The sequence below is a fragment of the Sceloporus occidentalis genome, unplaced genomic scaffold (genome assembly GCF_023333645.1).
Source record: "Sceloporus occidentalis isolate IW3139 unplaced genomic scaffold, rSceOcc1.0.p SCAF_8, whole genome shotgun sequence".
In the NCBI taxonomy this organism is placed as follows: domain Eukaryota; kingdom Metazoa; phylum Chordata; class Lepidosauria; order Squamata; family Phrynosomatidae; genus Sceloporus; species Sceloporus occidentalis.
Genome location: NW_028316988.1, coordinates 54,514,071 through 54,536,724, shown reverse-complemented (window position 1 = coordinate 54,536,724; position 22,654 = coordinate 54,514,071). Strand labels below are relative to the sequence as shown.

The 22,654-nt window shown below is 43.5% G+C and overlaps 1 protein-coding gene across 1 annotated transcript; it reads right to left on the bottom strand.

The window, feature by feature from the left end:
- Positions 1–2,072: 2,072 nt before the first annotated feature.
- Positions 2,073–21,836, bottom strand: LOC149308936 (transmembrane protein 255A-like). The gene is made up of 9 exons (XM_089537154.1): positions 21,518–21,836; positions 20,951–21,093; positions 12,538–12,600; positions 9,106–9,195; positions 8,581–8,643; positions 7,879–7,970; positions 6,446–6,605; positions 5,128–5,271; positions 2,073–3,890 (listed from the first exon to the last, which is right to left on the bottom strand). Exons 1-9 carry the CDS (start codon positions 21,834–21,836, stop codon positions 3,744–3,746), a joined length of 1,221 nt encoding a protein of 406 aa, XP_089393280.1. The 3' UTR covers positions 2,073–3,743.
- Between the last annotated feature and the right edge of the window lie 818 nt (positions 21,837–22,654).

Here is a 22,654-nt window from a genome sequence, read left to right as displayed (position 1 = left end):
ATTCCAATGGGTGTATTCTAAGCATTTTAACATCTAGATGCAATCTTATACCTAGGATTTGTACTGATTACACAAGCCTTCATTGTGCCAAGAAATCTGATTCTCAGACAAAATTGTCACCACTTTTATTTTGATTTTATAAATTATTCAAGGTACACGAATTGTATATATTACATCCTCACAGAAATGGATTTAAGGATGGATACAGTGCATATCTTGTATTTACATTTATATTTAATGTATACACTTCTACCAAGTCAAAGATAAAGGTTGTCATTAGTAATTCCTTTAAAATGTAAGAAGTGTCCTCTTAAAGTAAAGGTGGTAATTATATGGCCCTCCAAATGTTGGAACTGCAGCTCCCAGCATTTTTTTTGCCAGTGGCTATGCTTCCTATGGTTGCTGGGAGAGGTAGTCTAATAGTATCCCACCCTTGTCCTAAAAGAGCAACCACAAGGCCATCTACACAATCTCTTTGGCACATAATAATAATGAAATGCAAGTATTGTATGATAGAAGGAATCCCTGACATATGTCCCTTTTTAGTATATTTACAGAATACTACACCAGTGTTTGCTATACAGATGAGTTTAACACAATGGCATTTTAGCTTGGGGACTAAAGCAATAATAAGATGGTTGGGGTGCTTTTTGGGGGGAAAGAGGGATAAATCTGCTGAATTGCTTTCAGAATCAATCATTTAAAAATGTTTTGATTAAAAGCCATAAAACTGAGCAAATGATATGAAAGCATTTTTGTATATCTCAGTGGCTTAATGCAAGAAAATTGGGGTGAATGAGCGCATTTTAGCCACAGATATAATAAACATATTTTTTTAAAAAACAGTGGCACATGACATGGCTCTTAATGCATGAAGAGCATTTTGCAGGATTCCACAATTGTGGCTTATATGGCACATGTCTGTGGCCCAGGCTATCGCAATACTCTCCGACAGCTCTTCACACCAGTTAATGTTGGGCTCCCATTTCCCATCAGCCCCAACCAGGAAGGCCAAGGATAAAGCCATGAGAGATGCAGTCCATCCGGACAACTTCAGGTATCCCACATTTCCTTTAAATCCACAGGTGTAATTAAATTACACTTAAACTAGCAGTTTTGCCAAAGGGGCTATAGGAAATGATGAATACACTTTGCAAGCACCTTCCTGAAAACCAGAGCAGACAGAACTTGCCCTAGGAAGCTGCCATAGACTAGAGCAGACTGCTGGTTCTATTTGCCCAAAAATGTGGTCTCTTTCACAACTTACAATTAGAGCACTATAATGTCACTTCAGATGCCATGGTTCCATTCTATGGAATCCTGGAACTTGTAGTTTTGTGAGGTATTTGGAATTCTTTGCTAGAATTCTGTTCCAGTGCCGTGCCAGATTACAATTCTGTAGGGTGCAGCCATGGCACTTAAAGTGACCTCAAGCTGTTACAATTGTGGAGTGTGAAAAAGACCTTAACTCTCAGTGGAAACAGCTTGCCAGGGTTTCAGACAGAAGTATTTCCCAGTTACCTGCTTCCTAATCTTTTAAAATGGGAAATTTTTAAAACACAACAGCAAACAATGTCTTTTGCCTGCCTGCAGAACGGCACGTGGATGCTGCCAAAATGCCTCTTGCCGTCCCATTCACTAAACTGATGTGAAAGCATGTACCAACACTGAAACATACTTACCTGTGGCAGTATGCTCTCACATGTCCTGGTATGCCTTTTTAAAATTCTGTTATTAAACGGCAGTAATTTCATAGGCCAAATTTTCCTCTTTCATACTGGCTCAATCTAAGTCAAAACGAGCTCTTTGTTATCTGGATTTTTGAGGGGCAAAGGTTAGACTAACAGCATCTGTACTACCAGTGTACACGTCAATATGACAAAAAGCAACTCAGGCCTGTTACAGACTGCCAAAATAAAGCTGCTTTGGGTCTCTTTGGAGGTATGCTGTTTAAATGATGCATGCACCCTAAGAATCTGGAAGCTGCACCAAAGCTGCCCTCCAGTGCTTAGGAATGGAGTGTGGCTTTGGTGCAACCTCCAAACTCTTAGGACTCATGCATCATTTAAATAGCATACTTCCAAAGAGACTCGAAGCAGCTTTATTTTGGCAGTCTGTAACAGGCCTCAGTAAAGTATTAGCAATTTTAACAAGAAATGCTTTTAAGGTTACCTTTATGTTAATATGTCATCCATAAGTTCCAATGAGCCTTTGAAATCCTCTGCAAGTACAGAGCAGCTACATTCACCGCATCCTTTGACAGCAGGGTTGGAAAATGTGGTCTTCTAGACGTTGTTGGAGTGCAATGCTCATCCGCCTTCACCATCTGGCTAGTGCTGATGTGAGCTGCAGTTCAGTAACATCTGGATGCCCAAACGTTCCCTACCTCAGTTTTACAGCAAAAGAGGAATATAAACCGCATTTACTTAAGACATTCAACCATACTGTGTAGCTTTTCTACTACAGTAATTCAAATAGCAGTCTATTTTATGGCACTTCATTTGCTACAATAAAAACCTACATAAATGGGCAATCCATTTTTGACATTTTCCCTATACTGTATGTGTAAGGAGAAATTTTGCATGAAGCAGCCATTATTTTTCTACAGTGATTCAGTGCTTACAAATCCGCTGCCAAATATCGGTAAGATCTTATTCACACAGCAAACAGCAGCATTTCAATACCTCTTCCTGACAAAGTAAAGCTTTTGTTCGTAAGAAATAAGACATCTCTCAAAAGCAAACAGCTCATCCTTCATTCTCATTCAAAGGTCTGTTTTCTGGGCACAGAATTAAAGATCTGTATATCACATATATATTTTCTCTCTCCTACTAACGTAAATAATAAATTCCCTTTATGGAGCTTAAATCTATTTAACATGGGAACAGAATGTGGGGGGCCTCCTAGTGCTGGACTGCAGCTCCCATCATCCCTTACCTTTAATTAGGCTAGCTAAGGTTGATGGCAACTACAATCTAATATCTGGAGAACCAGCTGGTCCTCCACATGCAGATGGACACCCATCCAACTCAGCCAGAATGACCAGATATGATGGGAACCATATAGTCCTACAACCCTTGGATGGCCATAGGCCTCTTCCCTTTTAAATCAGCATAACTAGTTACATTCCAGGGGTTCTTCAGCCTGGACCAAAAGACAACTGAGCACGATGTGACATCACTTTCATTTGTCCAAAATGGTGGCCACTAAAGTGCATTGCAATCTTCCAGAGCAACAGTGGAGTTGAAAATTGGTAGGAGCATTCTTTATGGCACGGGAACATACCCACCCTTGCTCTAGAAGCACCTCTGGGGAAAAGCAGGGCAGGATAAGGCAACAATAGGCTTTGGCTAACCAGTTGCCTTTAGCAAGAGTTTGGGAGGTAGTTGGGGGGATTCTGGGAATTGTACTCCAAAAACGGAATTTTCCCAAACTTTACCTTTAGCAAACTAGCAACAGTACAGCAAGATATAAAAGCCACTTCTTTATCCATCCTGCAGAACACAGTTTTCCAAGCCCATCCAAAACAAATGGCCATGGCCAATGAAGGTTCTAGAAGCTATCCATGAGCATCAATTTGGCCTCAGCCCAAAGCTACTCAAAAGAAGTGTTGCAAAGATGTTTTATATAGTGATACTTGGTTATGCAGTGATGTGCCCCCTCTCCTACTCCCTACCCCCCTCTAACTGTAGTACAAAAGTTTCACAATGAGTTCCGGTGGCAGTACTTCCCCGCTCCTCCATCTACGGTGTGTAAGGGGGTGGCTTTTCAAAAGGTGGAAAATACGGTGGAGAGTAACGGGGAGGTGCTATGGGAGACCACACGTAGCTCGGCGATGGCGATAATGACGGAGGATCAGATGGCGTGGAGGCTTGAAACATGGTGGAATGCTGGAACAAACAGGAGAGGCAATAATGAATATGGATTACTTCACTTTTCAAATGTGGAGAGCCTTCATTATGGACTGGTCTCAGCTGCTTCATCCCAAGAATGTGGGAAGAGAACATGTAGTGACTCAGATGATTTGTTAATCTTATCACTTGAAGAGGGCTTTAGAAATGAGGCCCAAGGCTGCTGGTGATGTTACAGGGCTTTTTTGTGTCTTTGTTGTTATTAACCATCTTGACTTGACAGCATACTTTTGCTGTAAGTCAAGGAGCAGACAACCTTTTCCAGTCTGGGAGCTGAATTCAGTATGAGAAGTTCTGGGGCAGGAGTGGGCAACTGTCAGAGGCTAGTGGAGTACATTCAATTTTTAGAAAACAACATTTTGTGCCCCAAAATGCCATCTAGGGGACTGTGGCAGCATTTTAATCACATTTTTGTTCCTCTCCTGCCATTTTAGGCCTACTGAAGAAATCTCTCAAAGCCAGAGATGTTTCCTGTTGTTGTTGTTGTTTATATATTGTTGTTCTCCTGAGCCTAAAATTTATTTTCCTAGGACTAAAATGAAATCAAGTTCTTAGGGGCCATAACTCTGGCAGCCATACCAAAGGCAAAAGGATGGGACCAAAAATATCAGGATATTTTAAGTTCAAGATCTTGTGGCCAATATCTAAGCCACAGGACAGGAATTTCAACCTTTTAGAATAAAGGATAAACTTGTCCAAATGCTGCTGGGCTTGACTTGGCCTCAGACCCTGTGCTTCCCTAGCTCTATTGTAAAGCAACATACAAACAGAATTAATCAATCAATTAATTGGCTAAAGGCTGCATGAAGGCCAAGAGCAGCAGGTTTTCTTTTCTGGAAACTTCAATTTACACAAATTAAACAAAGCAGAAAAGGGTAATCAGCTTTGTTGCAACAGAGTTGCAAAAAAATTAACTTTTAGTGCAAAGAACAGCTAAACAAAGTACCAGCAGGGTAGATGCAAACTCCCTTTTCTTCTAAAGGGAGACTATAAAGTAGGGTTTTATGAAGCAGGACTTTATATGTGGCCCTCCAGATATTGCCTGAAACTCCCATCAGCCCTAACCAGCAACCAGTGATAGGATGGGCATGATAGGAGTTGTAGTTTGGCAACATATGGAAGGATTATGTTTCCCAACCTGATACAGACAGACTACAAAGCAAAGAAGGGCAACTGCAGAATAACTGGTTGATGCATTTTGATGTGTGCCACATACCTGGAAGTCATATGCCGAATATGGTGGCAGGTGGGGAGTGTTGTGATAGTATGTATTGTAAGATGTCACCTGGGGTCTTGAATAATAGGATACAGCTGACCGTGGATTTTCAGGTGTACAGTTAAGAGCAGGGAGTGAGGGAGTCTGTAGACATAATGGAGAATGGAAAACTTAGTATGTGGTCAGTGTACCTCAAAGAAAAGAAGAAATGAGACTATTGCCAGAGAGGTCTGAGAAGAGAAATGAATCCTGTTTGCTTCGAACTCTGTACATAAACAGGTAACATTCAAGAGGATAAACAACGGTGTACAATGGCACCATATGCTGCTCTGGCTCAGGTAGCAAAATGTCTTGGGCCAGCCTGCATGGGTAGTTCCCATTCATTTCAACCCAGAAGGCTTACTAGTGGATACTGCCCCAAAGAGCACTCACCTTTTACTTTTAATTTCTAATGTTGTTTCCACAACTTAAAGAGTTGGGAATCTCACAGCCCTCCAAATGTTGCTGGACTGCAATTCCTTGTGTTCTTTACCCTTGACAATGCTGGCAGGGGCTCCAGGAATTACAGTCTATCAACATCTGGAGGGCTTCATTATTCCCACCCTAGATAAAAGCTTTTTTGTCAATTCATCACCATTATTTTTAAACCAGTTGGGAAAGGGCTACAGTTCAATTAGAGAACATGTGCTTTGTATATAAAAGGTCTCAAGTCAACACACAGCATCTGTGGATAGAGCTATGGGAAAGACTCTCACGAGAAACCCTGAAAGGGCCTTCCTGTAGATATTTTTGGCCATAGTTTAATAAAAGCTCATTTTTATTTTGTGTATTTGAACATTCCCAAGTTCAGCCCCTGATATCTCCAGGCAGAACTGGGGAACAGAAAATCTGGGGAGTGGCCTCCAATTATTTAGGCCAACCTGATGCCCTCCAGATGTTTTGGGCTACACTTCTCATCTGTCTCTGCCAACTGAGCCAACAGCCAGAAAGTCTATGAGATGCAGTTCAAATCATCTGAAGGGCACCAGATTTATACCTGTCCTTCTCAGCCTTTCACCCCCAAGACTTTTGGATTTCAGTGCCCACAGTTCCAGACCACTAACCATCTTGGCTAGGCCAAGTCTAAAAAATCTGGAAGGCCAAAAATGAGAACTATTGCTTTAGACAATACCGACACAGATGACTCAATAACCCAAGTCTGCCTAAAGCAACTTCATATCTTCTAGCTCAACATTTGCCAAGATAGTTTTTCTATGGAAAAAACAACAACAATGAAAACTGGATGGCTCCCCACAGTTCTCTACAGATATCCTCTTACCATATCTTTAAAGCCACCCAGGATTGCAGCAGTGATGATTCCCAGAAACAAGCCCACAATGTTCAAGATGGTCGCTGACCAGAGCAAATGGTAAAGGTGGATGATATCTTGGCAGCTGCTGACATCAATGTACTCATAATACCCACCGGAAATCTCCACTCTGTTGAAGAAACATCTGCTTTAAAAGAAATCCTCAACCTCAATATGCTCAGTTGTACAAGAAGGGGAAATGGACTTTGTCATGAGATGGAGCTGTACTTAGTACAGCCTACATATACTTTTCTTCATATGGGAAAAGTTTGGCTCCTAATTTACTTATTTGATTTATATGCACCTTTCTATGAAGACCGGGACTCAGGGTGGCTCATGCAATTAAAAGATGTTGACAACCTCACACCCCCAGTTTATAATACTAAAACACAATTGAATACGTTGGCTGAGATACAATGCTGTGTCTGTGTTTCGTAAATTTCCACATGGAGTTATGGGTTATACACAGATATACATTGATTGAGAATGTGCATCTATATATACAGTGGCATATACAGTGGCATTGATTGTGCAATTTTGCTCCAGTTTTCACACATTGGCACTAACTGACCCCTGTGAAGATCTGAAAAAGCTGCATCACCTCATCCAGCCCTTTGAAAATTAAGGACAAAGAACATGGTTTTGCCTATTTACCGTCAGAAGAATCATGCAGTCCTATACATGTACTGTATATTCACTACTGAGCTCACTGGGACTTACTCCCAGGTAAGTGGTTACTGCTGGAATGGGGAATGTCCCCCCCCCCCCCAATCTGTTGTACTTTACAATATAGATATGATTGTGCAAGTAGTTATATTTATTAGGATGTTGCACAAGGGTGGTATGCTAATGTGTTGTGCAAACCAATATTAATCTGTTTTAACTGTTGTACAAACAGTTGTGCAGTTTTGGGTGTTGTGACACACAACAATGCTGCCAAAATTTTTGTGCAATGGGGCTATGCCGCATGTCTCCAGCATAGCTATATTTGTGTAAAGTCATGGTACAGAACTGGATTTTGGCTATACTGTTCTGCTGAGAACAGCCTTTCCAAAAAAAGGCTAATGTGGCCTTTAAAAGCCCACAAACAGCTCAAACCAGAGTAGCACCACTGATCATGTGTGGTACAGAGTAAGGCAGGGCAGGGGAACATGAGTAGCTGAATATGGCCTTATGGCTTTATGTTGGCCACCCAGATTAACAGGCAGAAAAGAGGACAAAGTAGGACAGACTGAGTCAACATCAGCCATAGGTTCTGCCAGCTAAACTCACTTACTCAAGAAAGCAGCCATCTAAAACCCCACTCTAAGAATGTTCCTTTTGCACACAGAAATTGCAGAGTTAACCTATGATTAGCTCCCTGTTCAGTTACACATCCCATGTTCCATTCTTCCCTCACTCACCTTCCACAGTTGTATAGGTCACAGCAGAAACAGGTGTTAGTTTTAATCTTGGGCATGCAACTTGTACTTCGGTGTTGGGGGTGGCAGACAGCCTGAATGAATGAGAAAGAAAGAGGCATATGGATGCTGGGAGCAGCTTCCTCTGTTATTCCAAAGAACACAGTGGGATGGTCTTAAAACACCCTTCCCCAACCTGGAGCCCTTTCTGAGGTGTTACTATAACTCCCATCATCCCACAGCCAGTTGTGAAGGCTAGGGATGACACCTGAGACAGGACCTTGGATTGGAGAAGAATGTTTAAAACCAATTCAGTGCTGCTCTGAGGCTGATTCTTGCAAGAAACCCTGTTACTGATGTTGTACCCCTTCAGACTACAAGTCGGGGAGCCACATGGATGAATGCTGCTCTGTCTGGAAATAAACAAAGGTATTCCTTGCATGCAGAAATCTAGTATGTCAAGTAAAACTCTTTCATTTTGAAAACTATTTTTACTAGCTTTGAATCTTTCCTTCCTACAGAGGAGGACATCCTTTCCTCTCCCTACCCAGCCAGCTATAGTGGTGCATTCCAGAAAGCAATTTATGGGAACCAAATTTCTGAAGAACTGAAAAGGCTAAGTGCCCTGCCTTCCCGGCGGGCAGAGTAGTTCGCTGTAAGCCTCCACCTCTGATGCAGACTTGGCACACTGACAGAAATACCCACCTCTGGTGAGGCTGTACTTTTAGAGTAGTAATGACACCGTCCTGCATACAAGGGCCTAAGATCCTGTAAAAAGAAAAGAAAAACAGCAGCCTTTTTTATTTAAAGGAAAAAGAAATGGAAGTTAGGTTCCAGCTCAACAAATTATTTACCAAAATAGTGAACAGATAAAGGACCAGTCCTACCTTTATTTATTGTTATATTTACATCCTACCTTTCCTCTAATGAATTCTAATACAGTCTCTAAAGAGAGACTCTCTTCATCCTTTTCCTCACTTTATGTTAACAGCTTTTTCAGCTATCTCTCTGGCTTCTGAAATAATATTACAAAATGCCCATACTCTCAAACATGTTTACAGCCATGAGGAATAGTGCCTTGCTTTCTGAAATCTAAAGTTAAAAATATTAAGAACTGAATTTTGCCCCCCAATGCCTTATTCTGTGCTCCCCAAGCTTAAAGGCATTAACACAGCCTTCCCTACATACTTGGCAATCGTCACCCACAAACCTCATTTGATGCATACTCACTATGTGCCTGGCAGCAAACACACCATCCACAATGGCACAGCAGAAGGCGGCAATAACACCAAAACTGATGAACACGATCGAAGCAACCAGCTATGGAAGGAAAAAGAGAATGTTTCATGCAGCTGTCTGTTTCTGCGTCAAGGGTGTAACATACCAACAACATATCCATGTAAAAAGCCCTTTTGTGAAAACACTAAGGACTTCAACTTCTATTGCACAAGGAGAGTCAGCTTTTTGAAATGTGTGTCTCCCAAACACACATTTTACCAGATGTTTGGGGCATATTCTCCGTTTCCTAATTGTATTATCTGGAGTTCTTTGTGGAAGGACACAAAGTGTATTACGTACTCTCCTGCAGTTTTGTTGTTTATGATGCTACTGACTATCTTTCATTCCTTTGCTAGATAGTGACCAGAACAATCTGTTGATGGGAGCTAATGGTTATCTGCTTTCTCCCTTATGAAATAAATATCAAAAGCACACACTCTATTATGCTGTAGCCACAAGTCAGCTATGTGCACAGACTGTATTCCTTCCCAAATTCTGGGGCTGCATTATTGTTGTTGTTGCTCAGACTATCTGACGGTGGTAGGCATCAACTGTTGTGACTGTTGATATTACAAGACAAAGAATCGGAACTCTGGAAACACAACTGAGAATGTGCTACGGAATGGAATGAGAAGAGAGCCGTTCCCCCCAATGTGATTCTTGCAGCCTGGACAACTGGTCAATGAGGAGAGCTACCAGGACACACATCCCCCCCAAGGCTGCCATACTCCCGTTGTTCCACCTATCTGACATTTACCTGGCTGCTTGCTCCAAGGTACAGACAGATTAAATTCTCACAATTGATGGTTTATAACAGGAGTGGGAAATGTCAGACCCGGGGGAAGGGGCAAATTCAACTCCAGATGGCCACCCTCCTTTCCTATGTCATCATCATCTGGTGATTTCCCAGTTTTTGGACAGGCCTTCCTTCATTCTAAAAGGTTGAAAAAGTGCCACCACAGCTCAGTCGCTGGTAGTAAGAGCTTTTTGCTAAAATCTGTTGCTATTTTTCATCCCACCCTTCTGCCTTTGGTTTAAAGAGGTTCTCTACTCTTAATTCTCAATTTCTGACAACAGCTGAGAAATAGGATTTTAAAAAAAGGAGGGAGGGAGAGGACAGAGTGGTGGGAGGAAATGTGGCAACTCAAGGATTATGCTGTATATAATCAAATTATACAATGGAACTACAAAAGATATGTTTTGGGAGGGCAGGAGGCAAATAACCACTTAATATTTGTGTGTGTGTGTGTGTGTTTTTCCATGGATAGCTCTTTTGCTCCATGACAGTTGATGACATAGTCCAGATTCTAGGTTCTTCCTTCCAGAGTAGTGGTACTCAGTCTTTGAAGCTCCAGACATTTTGGATTTCAACCCCCACCATCCTTAACCATTGGCCACAATGTTTGGGGCTTGGTGGAAGAAAAGTCCAAAACATCTGTAAGAACAAAGGCTGGGAACTATTGATCTATGAAGAGTAGAAGAGATATATAGAGGGATTCAGTCTGGGCTAACTAATCATAAAAGCTGCTAACTCAGAGAAGTAGCTCCTTCAATTGGTTGAGCTGGTGAGAAAGGTCATTGCTGCATCACTCAGCTCTCCCTAAAGGATAGCCAAGTGGAACAATGGCTGACTGAAGCAGCTGTCCAGTGACTGTTCTGAGCTAATGGAGAGGGTTTGTTCTCTCACCTCTCCCTCTGATGCAGACAGGTTCCTGCTGGCCTCTTAGTCTGAGTGCCTAGGTGACCATCTGGCTTGGGTCTGGCTCCCTGCTTTTCTATCCCATTCTATCTGAACTGTGAAAGTGTGTAGTGTAGTTTAGGAGTTACTGTTTGATCTACATTTTGGAATAAAAGCTGCAGGCTCTCTGGTAGAGGAAATGCAGAGGCTGGAAAGGTTACCTTTTGAACTTCAGCCTCCCAGAATGGTGGCTGGGAATTTCTTTCCAGAACCAGATTTGGACACAGTCCATGCCACAGATCCTAGACTGAATCTCCAGCATCTCAAATTGAGGTAGCATATGCTGGGGGAAAACCTCTTGCTTCGGATCTTGGTGAGTTACTCTCAGTCAGCGAAGGCAACAAAGAGCTAGAATGAGCAAAGTTCTGACTTGGCATAAAAAAGCAGCTCCATTAACAGCCTTCACAGTTCAATGGCAGATCCTGTACTAAAATGTGGTGAATATTTCCACATCAGGAACTGCAGGCAAGAGTGAAGCAACTTAAGGATCTTTTCACTCATCCATTTATAAGGAAACCCAAGAGTGTCAAATCCACAGGTTTAGTGTACTCTGTGGTGGTTATATAAAGGTGCTAGGTTCTCAGGTGAACCATGGCTTTTAAAAAAGCAGCATGGGTCAATTTTAAATCACACTGTCACTTGAGAAGGGACCATGAATGGAATGTGGGTAGCTGCAACATATGACCTCAGTTATTCAGATAAAGATGCCCTGAGCCAGCTGCTAGACGCTACACCAACATTTGCAAGTGAGGAGTAAAGGCCAATTCTTATGACACCCTGGGGATGTTTGAAAGCAGGGACGCACCTGGTTAGGTGCTGGCTTTCAATGCTATTCTGGCATGAGCATATGAAGCTGGTATGTGGGAATTCAGTATCCTGTTCTAGGTTGTCCAATATTGTCTACTCTCCAGTGTCTCAGGCAGATACAGGTCTTTGCTATTGCTTGCAGCCTGATCCTTTCTATTGGAATTGCAGGGAACTGAACCTGTGACCTTCTTTTTGCACCATTCAGTTATAGAAAAGTTGAAAGCAACACATGGTTAAATATTACTGTTGTTTACTAAATCAGAACCTGAGCACAGTGGGCAAATAGCCACTTGGGGAGCTGACTATTTATTTTAATTCCACTGAGAGTTCTGCTTTTCTTCATTGTGGAACTTAAGGTTCTCAGGTAGTGGCCCATCCAAACAATGACCAGCCTGAAATCTCTATAGCAATTAGAAACAGCATGGTTGTACCATCATCCACTGCCAAGTCACACTTGGGATTGCACCCAGTATACTTTTGAATCTCATAAGAAATCCAGAAAAAAGAAAAGAATCAAAGCATTCTCAAAACTTTATAAGATGATAACAAAAGATGGGGGTACCCGCTAGACTGAAAATAATATGGAAAAGAAATGGCCAGTTATACCACCAGCAACTTCTAGGTGGAATGATTGGCCATTTAAATGTTCATGACTGTATCTATCCCACATCATCACTTTTTAAAGTCCAAAAGTCAAGCCTGCTCCAAACTATATTTTCCTCACAGAGTAACATAAAAGGTAGCAGTTTCTGCTTCTAGAACAAGGAAATACACAGCAATTCTTAAAACATTTTTCTATGATGTTAAAAAAATAGTAGCCTTACAGCTGTTTAACTTACCATTTGTCTTTTATTTTCTATCAAGTTTGATCCAATAATTCCAAGAAATGACCCAAAACCAAGCTGAAAGGCAAAGATTTGAAAAGCATTAAATTTGGAAGTAATCCAGGATAACCACTTAGCACATACACAGAATTAGAAAGGAGGAAAGGGATCACCAAAAACACAGAGAAATACAGTTGCCTTTTCCAACATGTGAGGGATCTGTTCCGCCCCCCCGCCCCCCCATGAAAATGGCGACTTGCACATATGCGAGTACCATAGAGAATGGCGTGCGCTCCCTTTTTAAAGATAGCAGCTCGTCCCTCCCACAAAGAGTGAGACTGCGGACTCCAAGTAGTCACATATGGAGGGACAACTGTATTTCATTACTTTGAATACTTTACCAATCCAGAGGGCTCAAAAATTTCAAAAAGAACACTATCATAATAGCATTCCTAATTTTTATAGGCAAAAATTATTGCCCATAGCATGATAAAACAGGAAAGTTTTCAACTGAGAGAAGGCAAGAAAAGAGAGACATGTATTTTTGAAGGTTGACAGATAGCAGCAAGATTGTTAGAAATATTTATATTACTGAAGTAGCTCAACATAAGTGAAAGCAGACAGCTATTTGAACCAATGACCTTAAGCTAGGATTTCACTTACAGACTGGGAAAATGAAGCCCTCTAGAGATGGTTGGACTGCAACTCCCAGCATTTCTCCTCACTGTTCTATGTTGGTAGACCTTATGGAAACTGCAGGCCAATGACAAGTGGAACAAAACACATGACATTCCCCATCTTGGGTTTAGTCAGAAGGTGCCACCAATTTCAGAGGCATCACAAGGAGTATATATAGACTACACATTGTTTATTCCTTAAACTGTCATGGCTCTCTCTAATGGAAACATGTGATTTGTAAGTTGACGAGGAGCTTCTCTGCTAGAAAGCCCTTATACTGTTGTTCATGGGAGTTTATTATTCATGGGAATTCTAGTGAAGAATTCTAAATACTTTACCAAACTACAAACACCAGGATTCCATAAGACAGACTGAGGATAGTAACAATCACATCAAACCACCTTAATTGTGTAGTATAAATACACTCATGACTACTGTGATGCTACAGCTGAATCTTTGAATACAGTACTAAGTGGAAGGGAACCTACTCTGTGGTTGCTGCCACACTACAGAATTAATGCAGTTTGACACCACTTTAACTGTCATGGCTCCATCCTATGGAATCCTGGGATTTGTAGGTGGTTGGGGGCACCAGAGTGCTCTGACACAGAAGGCTAAATAACTCACAAAACTAGAAATCCCAGAATTCCATAACATTGAGCCATGGCAGTTAAAGTGATGTCAAAATGCATTAAGTTTGCAGGACAGATGCAACCTGTCTCTCAATTTTTTCAGTTGCACCAGAGAAAATCTGCTGTCATTGGTGGTGCTGCTTTAGCAGTAAATTGTCTCAGAAGTACCACCTAAACGTCTCTTTATTAGAATGGTGAAAGCAGAGAAAAAACAGTACACAAAGTCTTAATGCCAGGGCAGTCAAATGAGGCCAAATATTTGTTTCTCACACTGGACAGTGCTCTAGCTAAAGTGACTTTGGCCACTGCAATGTGAAGAGGAGAGAGATTCAGGCTATAAACAAGAAAAGGATTCTGTGTTTTTGCATGTTCCCAAGGGCTGCAGGGATGACCAGAATCTTAACGCACTTCTTTTCTGTGTCCTATCCTTTCTAAACAGGCTAACTATAGTGTAAAGCATGGACCTGTATGTGTAAACTACTCTATTGACACAATCAGGACTTCAGGGCTATCCAAGGTCAACTCAAATGCAATGCTTTTCACTGAGTCAATTCAAGCATTCAACCGAACAACAGCAAGCATAACTGGATGATGTCCATGTATGTGTGAACCTGGCCTTTGACTCTGAGTATTCTCTTAAACCTTCCTGCTGAAGCCAATTTAAACACACACACTTAGGAATTAAAACTTTCAAGTGACCAAGTTCACCACAGACATATTCCATCCTCTAGTTTGTGCAGGTGTGAGCGAAACTGTGTGTGAGACCAAATGAATGTGAATGAGGGAGAATGGAGATAATTCATTCTACGATGAGACACTCCCTTAACTGCATCCTGTCACATGGATGCTCTTATCATTACTAACATTTCTTCTTCAGAATACTATTTAATATGTACAGATTCTGCCTGCCTGTGCTGCCAGTTCCCTCACAATTAGGATTGTTTGCAGGTCCCTATGGTCTCTGCTGGAAATACGTTCACCACCTGAGCCACAGAAGTAAACAATCCCCCCCCCCCCCCAGAATAATTAGCTTTCAAAGGCCCACACTTGATGGAGGATGGAATGTGCTCAGAGATAAACACTGTGCCATGGTGGGTTCCCTGGTGGGGGAAGATTTTGTTCTCAGTGTCACCCTGTTCCCATATTATGATACCTTCCTCATACCAGCACATGACAATTGTTGACTTATTGATAGAAAAAGAAGGTGTGTGCACTTGCTGACACAACTAGGTGCAAGTCAAAGTGATTCTTAAAGGCTTTAGTTTTGAGAACTTAATCAAGCAAGATGAAAGCCTGCTTCTATCTGCAGGACATCATCCAGCATTCTGTTTTCTGGTACTCTTTTACACTAGTTATAGCACTTCACTTTAACCATCGTGACTGCATCTTGAAGCATCCTGGGGCTTGCAGTGTGCTGAGGCACTAAAGCTCTGTGTAAGAATTTTAAGCATACCTCCCTAAACTGCAAATCCCAAGATTCCATAGGATGGAACCATGGCAATTAAAGTGAAATTATGGTGATATAAAGGGCCCCAGGTCATGCTAGAGCAATGGTGGGGAACCAGAGTCTACAGGCTACAGTAGGCCCATAAGCCTCCTCCACATGCCTCCGGGACTCCTAGAGAGTTCACTCTTCCTCCCCCTACAAGCTCTTCCCCTCACTGAGAAGAAATGTGAAGTGTGAATGGAGCATCTTTTTTCGAAATCTGCTACTTCAAGTTGTGCCAGGTAACTGGAACTGGCATGCTCTTGATGGGGAAAGTAAGGAGGGTTGCCCAGAGCTGACTCCCAAAGCAGCCATCACTTCAAGTTGCCTGAACACCTTGTGGAGATTGATTCCTTAACAAGCATGTGTTTGAACAGGGAATGTGACTGTGGATGTGCATATGTGCAGTATGAGTCTGAAAATGTTTGTACACTAGTTAGTTAGACCCAGGATGGGGTCAAGCAAGCTTTGGATCTGGTTTTTGCCAGTTAGGATGAGAATGATCTGGGGTAAGGCTTTTTGAAAAAACTCTATTAACAAAACACTGCCTGAAATAGCTTTGATTTGCTGGGACTTCTATTCTCTGCTGGGGTGACGGGCCAACACATATGGTGAGCCCACAGAGACTAAGGGATCCAGGAGAAGACCTAAATGCTCCGGAGAATCTTCCTACTGTTAGAGCTAGCAAATCTGTTGATGCCCTGGTTGATCTGTGCAATAGGGAGATGGCCTGGGTGGGTGACAGAACTGATCCTATTTCGATGCAGAGCATAGACTCTTTGATTTTCTGAGGAGCTCACGCCAATGAAGCCCTTGGACAAGAGACTAGAGTGACAGTGGAGAAAGACTCAGGATGAATTTGATCAAGTATGGATTATAGCTCATTATAGAGCCTAATCCACATCATGTAATACTGTAGGGAAAATACCTGGGTTGAGATTATATTTTATGATATAATAGGCATCACTGAAACCTGGTGGGATGAGTCTCATGATTGGAATGTAGGAATAGAGGAGTATAACCTTTTCAAGAGAAATAGGCCAAACAAGAAAGGAGGAGGAATAGCCTTATATGTCAGGGACATATACACCAGTGAAGCGATTCAGGACATAAATCCTGGAAGCCAGGTGGAAAGCATCTGGATAAAAATTAAAGGGGAGGGAAACAATAAGGATGCTATGTGGGAGTCTACTACAGACCCCCAAGTCAGACTGAGGAACTGGATGATGTCTTTCTAGAACAGATGACCACACATTCAGAAAAGAGAGATATAGTATTGATGGGCGACTTCAACTATCCTGATATTTGCTGGAAGTCAAACTCAGCCAAATCCTCCAGGTCTAGCAAATTCCTCACTTGCCTTGGAGATAATTTCATTGTCCAAAAGGTGGAAGAGGCAACAAGGGGATCAGCTATTTTGGATCTGATCCTAAGCAATAAGGATGACCTGGTTAATGGGGTGCAAGGGGTGGGATCCTTAGGTGGAAGTGACCATGTTCTCCTGGAGTTTGTTATACAATGGAAAAGAGAAGCCAGGCATAGTCAGACACACCTTCTAGATTTTAGGAAAGCTAATTTTAGTAAACTTAGAGAAATGCTGGGGGTGATCCCATGGTCAGAAATACTAAAAGAGAAGGGAGTTCAAGATGGATGAGAGTTTCTCAAAGGAGAGATACTGAAAGCACAATTTCAAACAATTCCAATGAGGAAGAAAAATGGGAGATGTCTCAAGAAACCAGGATGGATGACTAAGGAACTTTCAACTGAGCTAAGTTTTAAACGGAGCATGTATAAGAAATGGAAAAATGGGGGAATCACCACAGGGGTATTCAAACAAATAGCAAGCACATGTAGGGGTAAAGTCAGAAAAGCTAAAGCACAGAATGAACTCAGGCTTGCTAGAGAGGTTAAGAACAACAAAAAGGGTTTTTTTGGATATGTCTGCAGCGAAAGGAAGAAGAAGGAAACGGTAGGGCCACTGTGTGAAGAAAATGGCAAAATGCTAACGGGACAGAGAAAAGGCAGAATTACTCAACCCCTTCTTTGTCTCAGTCTTCTTAGAAAAGGAAAAGGGTGCTCAACATGATGATAATGGAGTGGAGGAAAGAATAGGGGAATTTCAGCACAGAATAAATAAAGAGATAGTACAGGAATACCTGGTTCATCTAAATGAATATAAATCTCCAGGACCTGATGAATTACATCCAAGAGTATTAAAAGAATTGGCAAAAGTAATATCGGAGCCATTGACAATAATCTTTGAGAACTCCTAGAGAACAGGAGAAGTCCCAGCAGAATGGAGGAGGGCAAACGTTGTCCCCATCTTCAAAAAGGGGAAAAAAGAGGATCCCAACAATTATCGTCCAGTTAGTCTGACATCAATCCCAGGAAAGATTCTGGAGCAGATCATTAATAATAATAATAATAATAATAATATGTTTTATTTATAGACCGCTATTCCGCAATGATCATAGCGGTGTACAGTAAAAATCATAATGCAATACAAAATACAAGGTGACAAAGGAGGGAGAAGTCTCGTCCTTCAGGCAGTCCCTGATGTTGCTGGGTCTGTCTGATCGCTCCCTCTGAGGCCAAGATGTCAGCTTAGGAGGGAGGGGCCTCTTCCTTTAGGCAGTCCCTGATGTTGCTGGGTCTGCCTGATCTCTCCCTCTGAGGCCAAGATGACAGTTGAGGAGGGAGGGGCCTCTTCCTTCAGGCAGTCCCTGATGTTGCTGGGTCTGCCTGATCGCTCCCTCTGAGGCCAAGATGACAGTTAAGGAGGGAGGGGCCTCTTCCTTCAGGCAGTCCCTGATGTTGCTGGGTCTGCCTGATCTCTCCCTCTGAGGCCAAGATGACAGTTGAGGAGGGAGGGGCCTCTTCCTTCAGGCAGTCCCTGATGTTGCTGGGTCTGCCTGATGGCTCCCTCTGAGGCCAAGATGACAGTTAAGGAGGGAGGGGCCTCTTCCTTCAGGCAGTCCCTGATGTTGCTGGGTCTGCCTGATCTCTCCCTCTGAGGCCAAGATGACAGTTGAGGAGGGAGGGGCCTCTTCCTTCAGGCAGTCCCTGATGTTGCTGGGTCTGCCTGATGGCTCCCTCTGAGGCCAAGATGACAGTTGAGGAGGGAGGGGCCTCTTCCTTCAGGCAGTCCCTGATGTTGCTGGGTCTGCCTGATGACTCCCTCTGAGGCCAAGATGACAGTTGAGGAGGGAGGGGCCTCTTCCTTCAGGCAGTCCCTGATGTTGCTGGGTCTGCCTGATGGCTCCCTCTGAGGCCGAGATGACAGTTGAGGAGGGAGGGGCCTCTTCCTTCAGGCAGTCCCTGATGTTGCTGGGTCTGCCTGATGGCTCCCTCTGTGAACATCTAGAAGGCAATGCCATAATCACAAAAAGTCAACTTGGGTTTCAGAGAAACAAGTCATGCCAGACAAATCTAATCTCTTTCTTTGATAAAATTACTAGCTTGATAGATGAAGGGAATGCTGTGGATATAGTATATCTTAATTTCAGTAAGCTTGTAAAATATGGGTTAGACAAGGCAACTGTTACATGGATTTGTAATTGGTTTACTGGCTGAACCCAAAGCACCAAAGGGTGCTCAACAATGGCTCCTTTTCATCCTGGAGAGAAGTGACCAGTGGGGTCCCACAGGGCTCTGTCCTGGGCCCAGTGCTATTCAACACCTTTATCAATGACTTGGATGACAGAATTGGGGGCATACTCATCAAATTTGCAGATGACACCAAATTAGGAGGAGTAGCTAATACCCCAGAGGACAGGATCAAAATTCAAGATGACCTGAATAGACTAGAAAGCTGGGCCACAGCTAACAAAATGAACTTCAACAGGGAGAAATGTAAGGTACTGCACTTAGGGCGGAGAAATGAAATGAACAGATATAGGATGAGGGAGACCTGGCTGAACGAGACTACATGTGAAAGGGATCTAGGAGTCCAAGTGGACCACAAATTGAACATGAGTCAACAGTGCGATGTGGCAGCTAACAAGGCCAATGCGATTTTAGGCTGCATCAATAGAAGTATAGTGTCTAGATCAAGGGAAGTAATAGTGCCTTGATCAGGCATCACCTGGAATACTGTGTCCAGTTCTGGGCACCACAATTAAAAAAGGATATTGAGAAACTGGAGCATGTCCAAAGGAGAGGGACTAAAATGGTCAAAGGTCTGGAAACCATGCCCTATGAGGAACGACTCAGGGAGCTGGGGATGTTTAGCCTGGAGAAGAGAAGGTTAAGAGGTGATATGATGATAGCCCTGTTTAAATATTTGAAGGGATGTCATTCTGAGAAGCGAGCTGACTTGTTTTCAGCTGCTCCAGAGACTAGGACCCTGAGGAATGGATGCAAGCTAAAGGAAAAGAGATTCCACCTCAACATTAGGAGGAACTTCTGACAGTAAGGGCTGTTTGACAGTGGAACAAACTCCCTCAGAGTGTGGTGGAGCCTCCTTTGGAGGTCTTTAAACAGAGGCTGGATGGCCATCTGTCGGGGATGCTTTGATTGAGAGTTCCTGCATGGCAGAAGGGGGTTGGACTGGATGGCCCTTGTGGTCTCTTCCCAACTCTATGATTCTATGAGGTTGTGCTCCCTCTGAAATATCATGCTTTTAGCTTGGGGGCACTCTTAAACTGAGCTCCTGGAAAGCTACTATAGCCTGGAGTGGCTTTGCCCAAATCTGGTTGGGGAAACCACCTGTTTCCTTTCCTAGAGAGGGAAGCTAGTTACCTCTCAGTTCAACAACTGTAATCTATTCTATAAGGCACTGTTCAGAAGCTACAGGTAGGGCAACATTCAGTGACTAGAGATGTTGATGCAAACGTGAGCGCGCAGAGTAAACTTGGAAGCCTTGTGTTGAAGATAAACAACTGTTAGTTGCCGGAGCATGCCAGCTGCTAGAAGAAAGGCACACCGACGCCTGGCTTATCTCCGTAGAGGCACTCTGTTTGTTTGTTGCCAAAGACACACGCGAGAACAATCACCAACTACAAACCCACAAAATGTACAAACAGACATCTGAGCTTATATACACATTTGCCATGTGGCAATCTAGCTCAACCCCTTCCTGTACAATTCCCTGTGCATCTTGGAATATCTTCCCCCTGGCAAAGATGACACAGTATATTGACGTCTTGCTATGTGCTTCTGGCACACACTGGGACCTTGGACATCACCTGCTGGTTTGAGTCCCAGCTGCAGCCAATTCCAGGCTTCTGCAAAGTGAAAAACCATTTCCAAAATGTTACATCTGAACATTTTCATACACTCAAATACAAATCAATAAGCTCAGTTCAGTTTAAGGACTACTGAAATGTGTTCTGTGTGTAGGAAGAGACCACAAGGGCCATGCAGGAATACACAATCAAAGTACCAGGCTTTGGTTGTTGGAGTGCTATCAACCCTAGCCAGCATAGCCGACAGTGAGGACCGATGGAAGCTGTAGTTAAACAATATCCAAAGGGCCACCTAGACGTCACAAGAAAACACTCAACAGCCAAAGCAAGTGAATAAGTGAACATTGTCCCTTCAAGACATTGCAGACCGAACGATTTGGAAGATTCACATGGACTTCAAGACAGACAACGATGTTTCTCAGCCAAGTTAAGCATTCTATACTTACAATAACCCCTGGATAATAACCTCCGACTGAGACGTTTTGGGTCCTTGTGGTGGCAGCAAGGCCAATGGTCAGAATTAGCAGAGACACGATGAGAAGCGTCACCGTTACGTAGAGCGCGTTCTTCTTTCTTCTGTTGAAGGATCCTAAAGACATAGATACACAGTACAGACAAAAGAAGGGGAGAATCAGCCAAGTCAGTAGCAAGAGGGACTGCCTTCCACAGGCATTATATTCACTTCAGTGGTCTTGGGAAATAGCTACAACAGTACAATAGTAGTGCCACAATAAACTACAAGTCCCAGCATCCCCTATCATGGATCCAGGGCAGTCCAGGGACTGTTTCTTCAGTGTGCTTTGGTCTCTCTGTCAGACTACAAGTCCCAGCATTCCTTGGCGTGGAGCACTCTCAAAGAAGAGAGACTATTTCTGCTGGTGTTGTGGCCTTTCCTCTGCCCCAAACTACAACTCCCATCATCCCCCAACATGGAGCCCTGGGCTGGGGTTATGATTTCTTTCTCCCGAGTGGAGGAGAGAGAGCCGCCCTGGGGGCCTGAGGCGGGGGCTCACCGAGGGAGACGGAGACCGGGAGGGCGCTGCCGGAGGCCGGGGAGGAGGAGGAGGAGGAGGCCGGCCTGGCCTGGGTCAGGGCCTGGCGCATGGCGGCGGCGGCGGAGGCGGCGAGGGTCTCGGCCTCGGAGGCCCTTCTTCGGGGCTCATCCTCTGGGCGGGAGGCGGCTGAGGAGCAGCAGGAGGAGGACTCAAGGCCTGGGGCGCCTGCGCAACCCGCCCCGAGCCTCGGAGCAAGGCAGCCATTTCCCCTCCCCAGGCCAGGCCTCGGCCGAGGGAGCCCAAGGCGTCCTGCAGCAGCTGAAAAGGCCAATGCCATTCTAGACACTGTAGCGCCGCTCTTCCTCTGCTTTGGTCACTGACTCAGGCCTCGCCTGGAGGAGCATGACTGGGTCTAGTTTGGGGCACCACAGTCCCTACAAAAGGGGATGTTCAGAGAACGGGGACCAAAATGGTGAAGGGTCTGGAAGCCATGCCCTCTGAGGAAAGGCTTAGGGAGCGGGAGAAGAGAAGGTTAAGAGGGGATATGATGAGGAGAGCCCTGTTTGAGGGTTTGGAGGGATGCCACTCTGAGGAGGGAGCAAGCTTGTTTTCTGCTGCTCCAGAGACTGTGAGCCATGGGTTCAGGTTGTAGGGAAAGCCTGGGATTCTTTTCCTTCGTGGGGTTTCCCATCTTTTTCAATTGAGAGACAGAAAGCTAATGTGAAAGGAGGGCATCTCCTCTTGAGATTTCAGGGGAGGTTTCATCTGGGTTATCAACTGCCAAAGGCAGAGCTCTGGGAGCACATTCTTTGCCTTCGGTGACTACTTTCAAGAAGGAATGATGTTTGCCACCTAAATGTTACTCTCTGTGATTTAGTTCTAGATACTCCGTGGTGGAAAAAATGCTCTGCCGTTTGTAAGAGGTCTGCTGTCGATCCTCCTTTTGAAAGAATGGTATTTAAGGAAAAGGAAACTAAACCATTTTTTAAAAAGTGCAATCAAGGATCAAATAATGTAAAACAATATTTTGAATGCAATTCGATACCTGTCTACTAAGAAGCAATTCCTGTTTAGTTGAACTGAACCTCTTCCAGGCCCCATTCAACCTAATGGGGCTGTGTAGACATCTACAGGACTGCGCTGTAAACCTAAGTC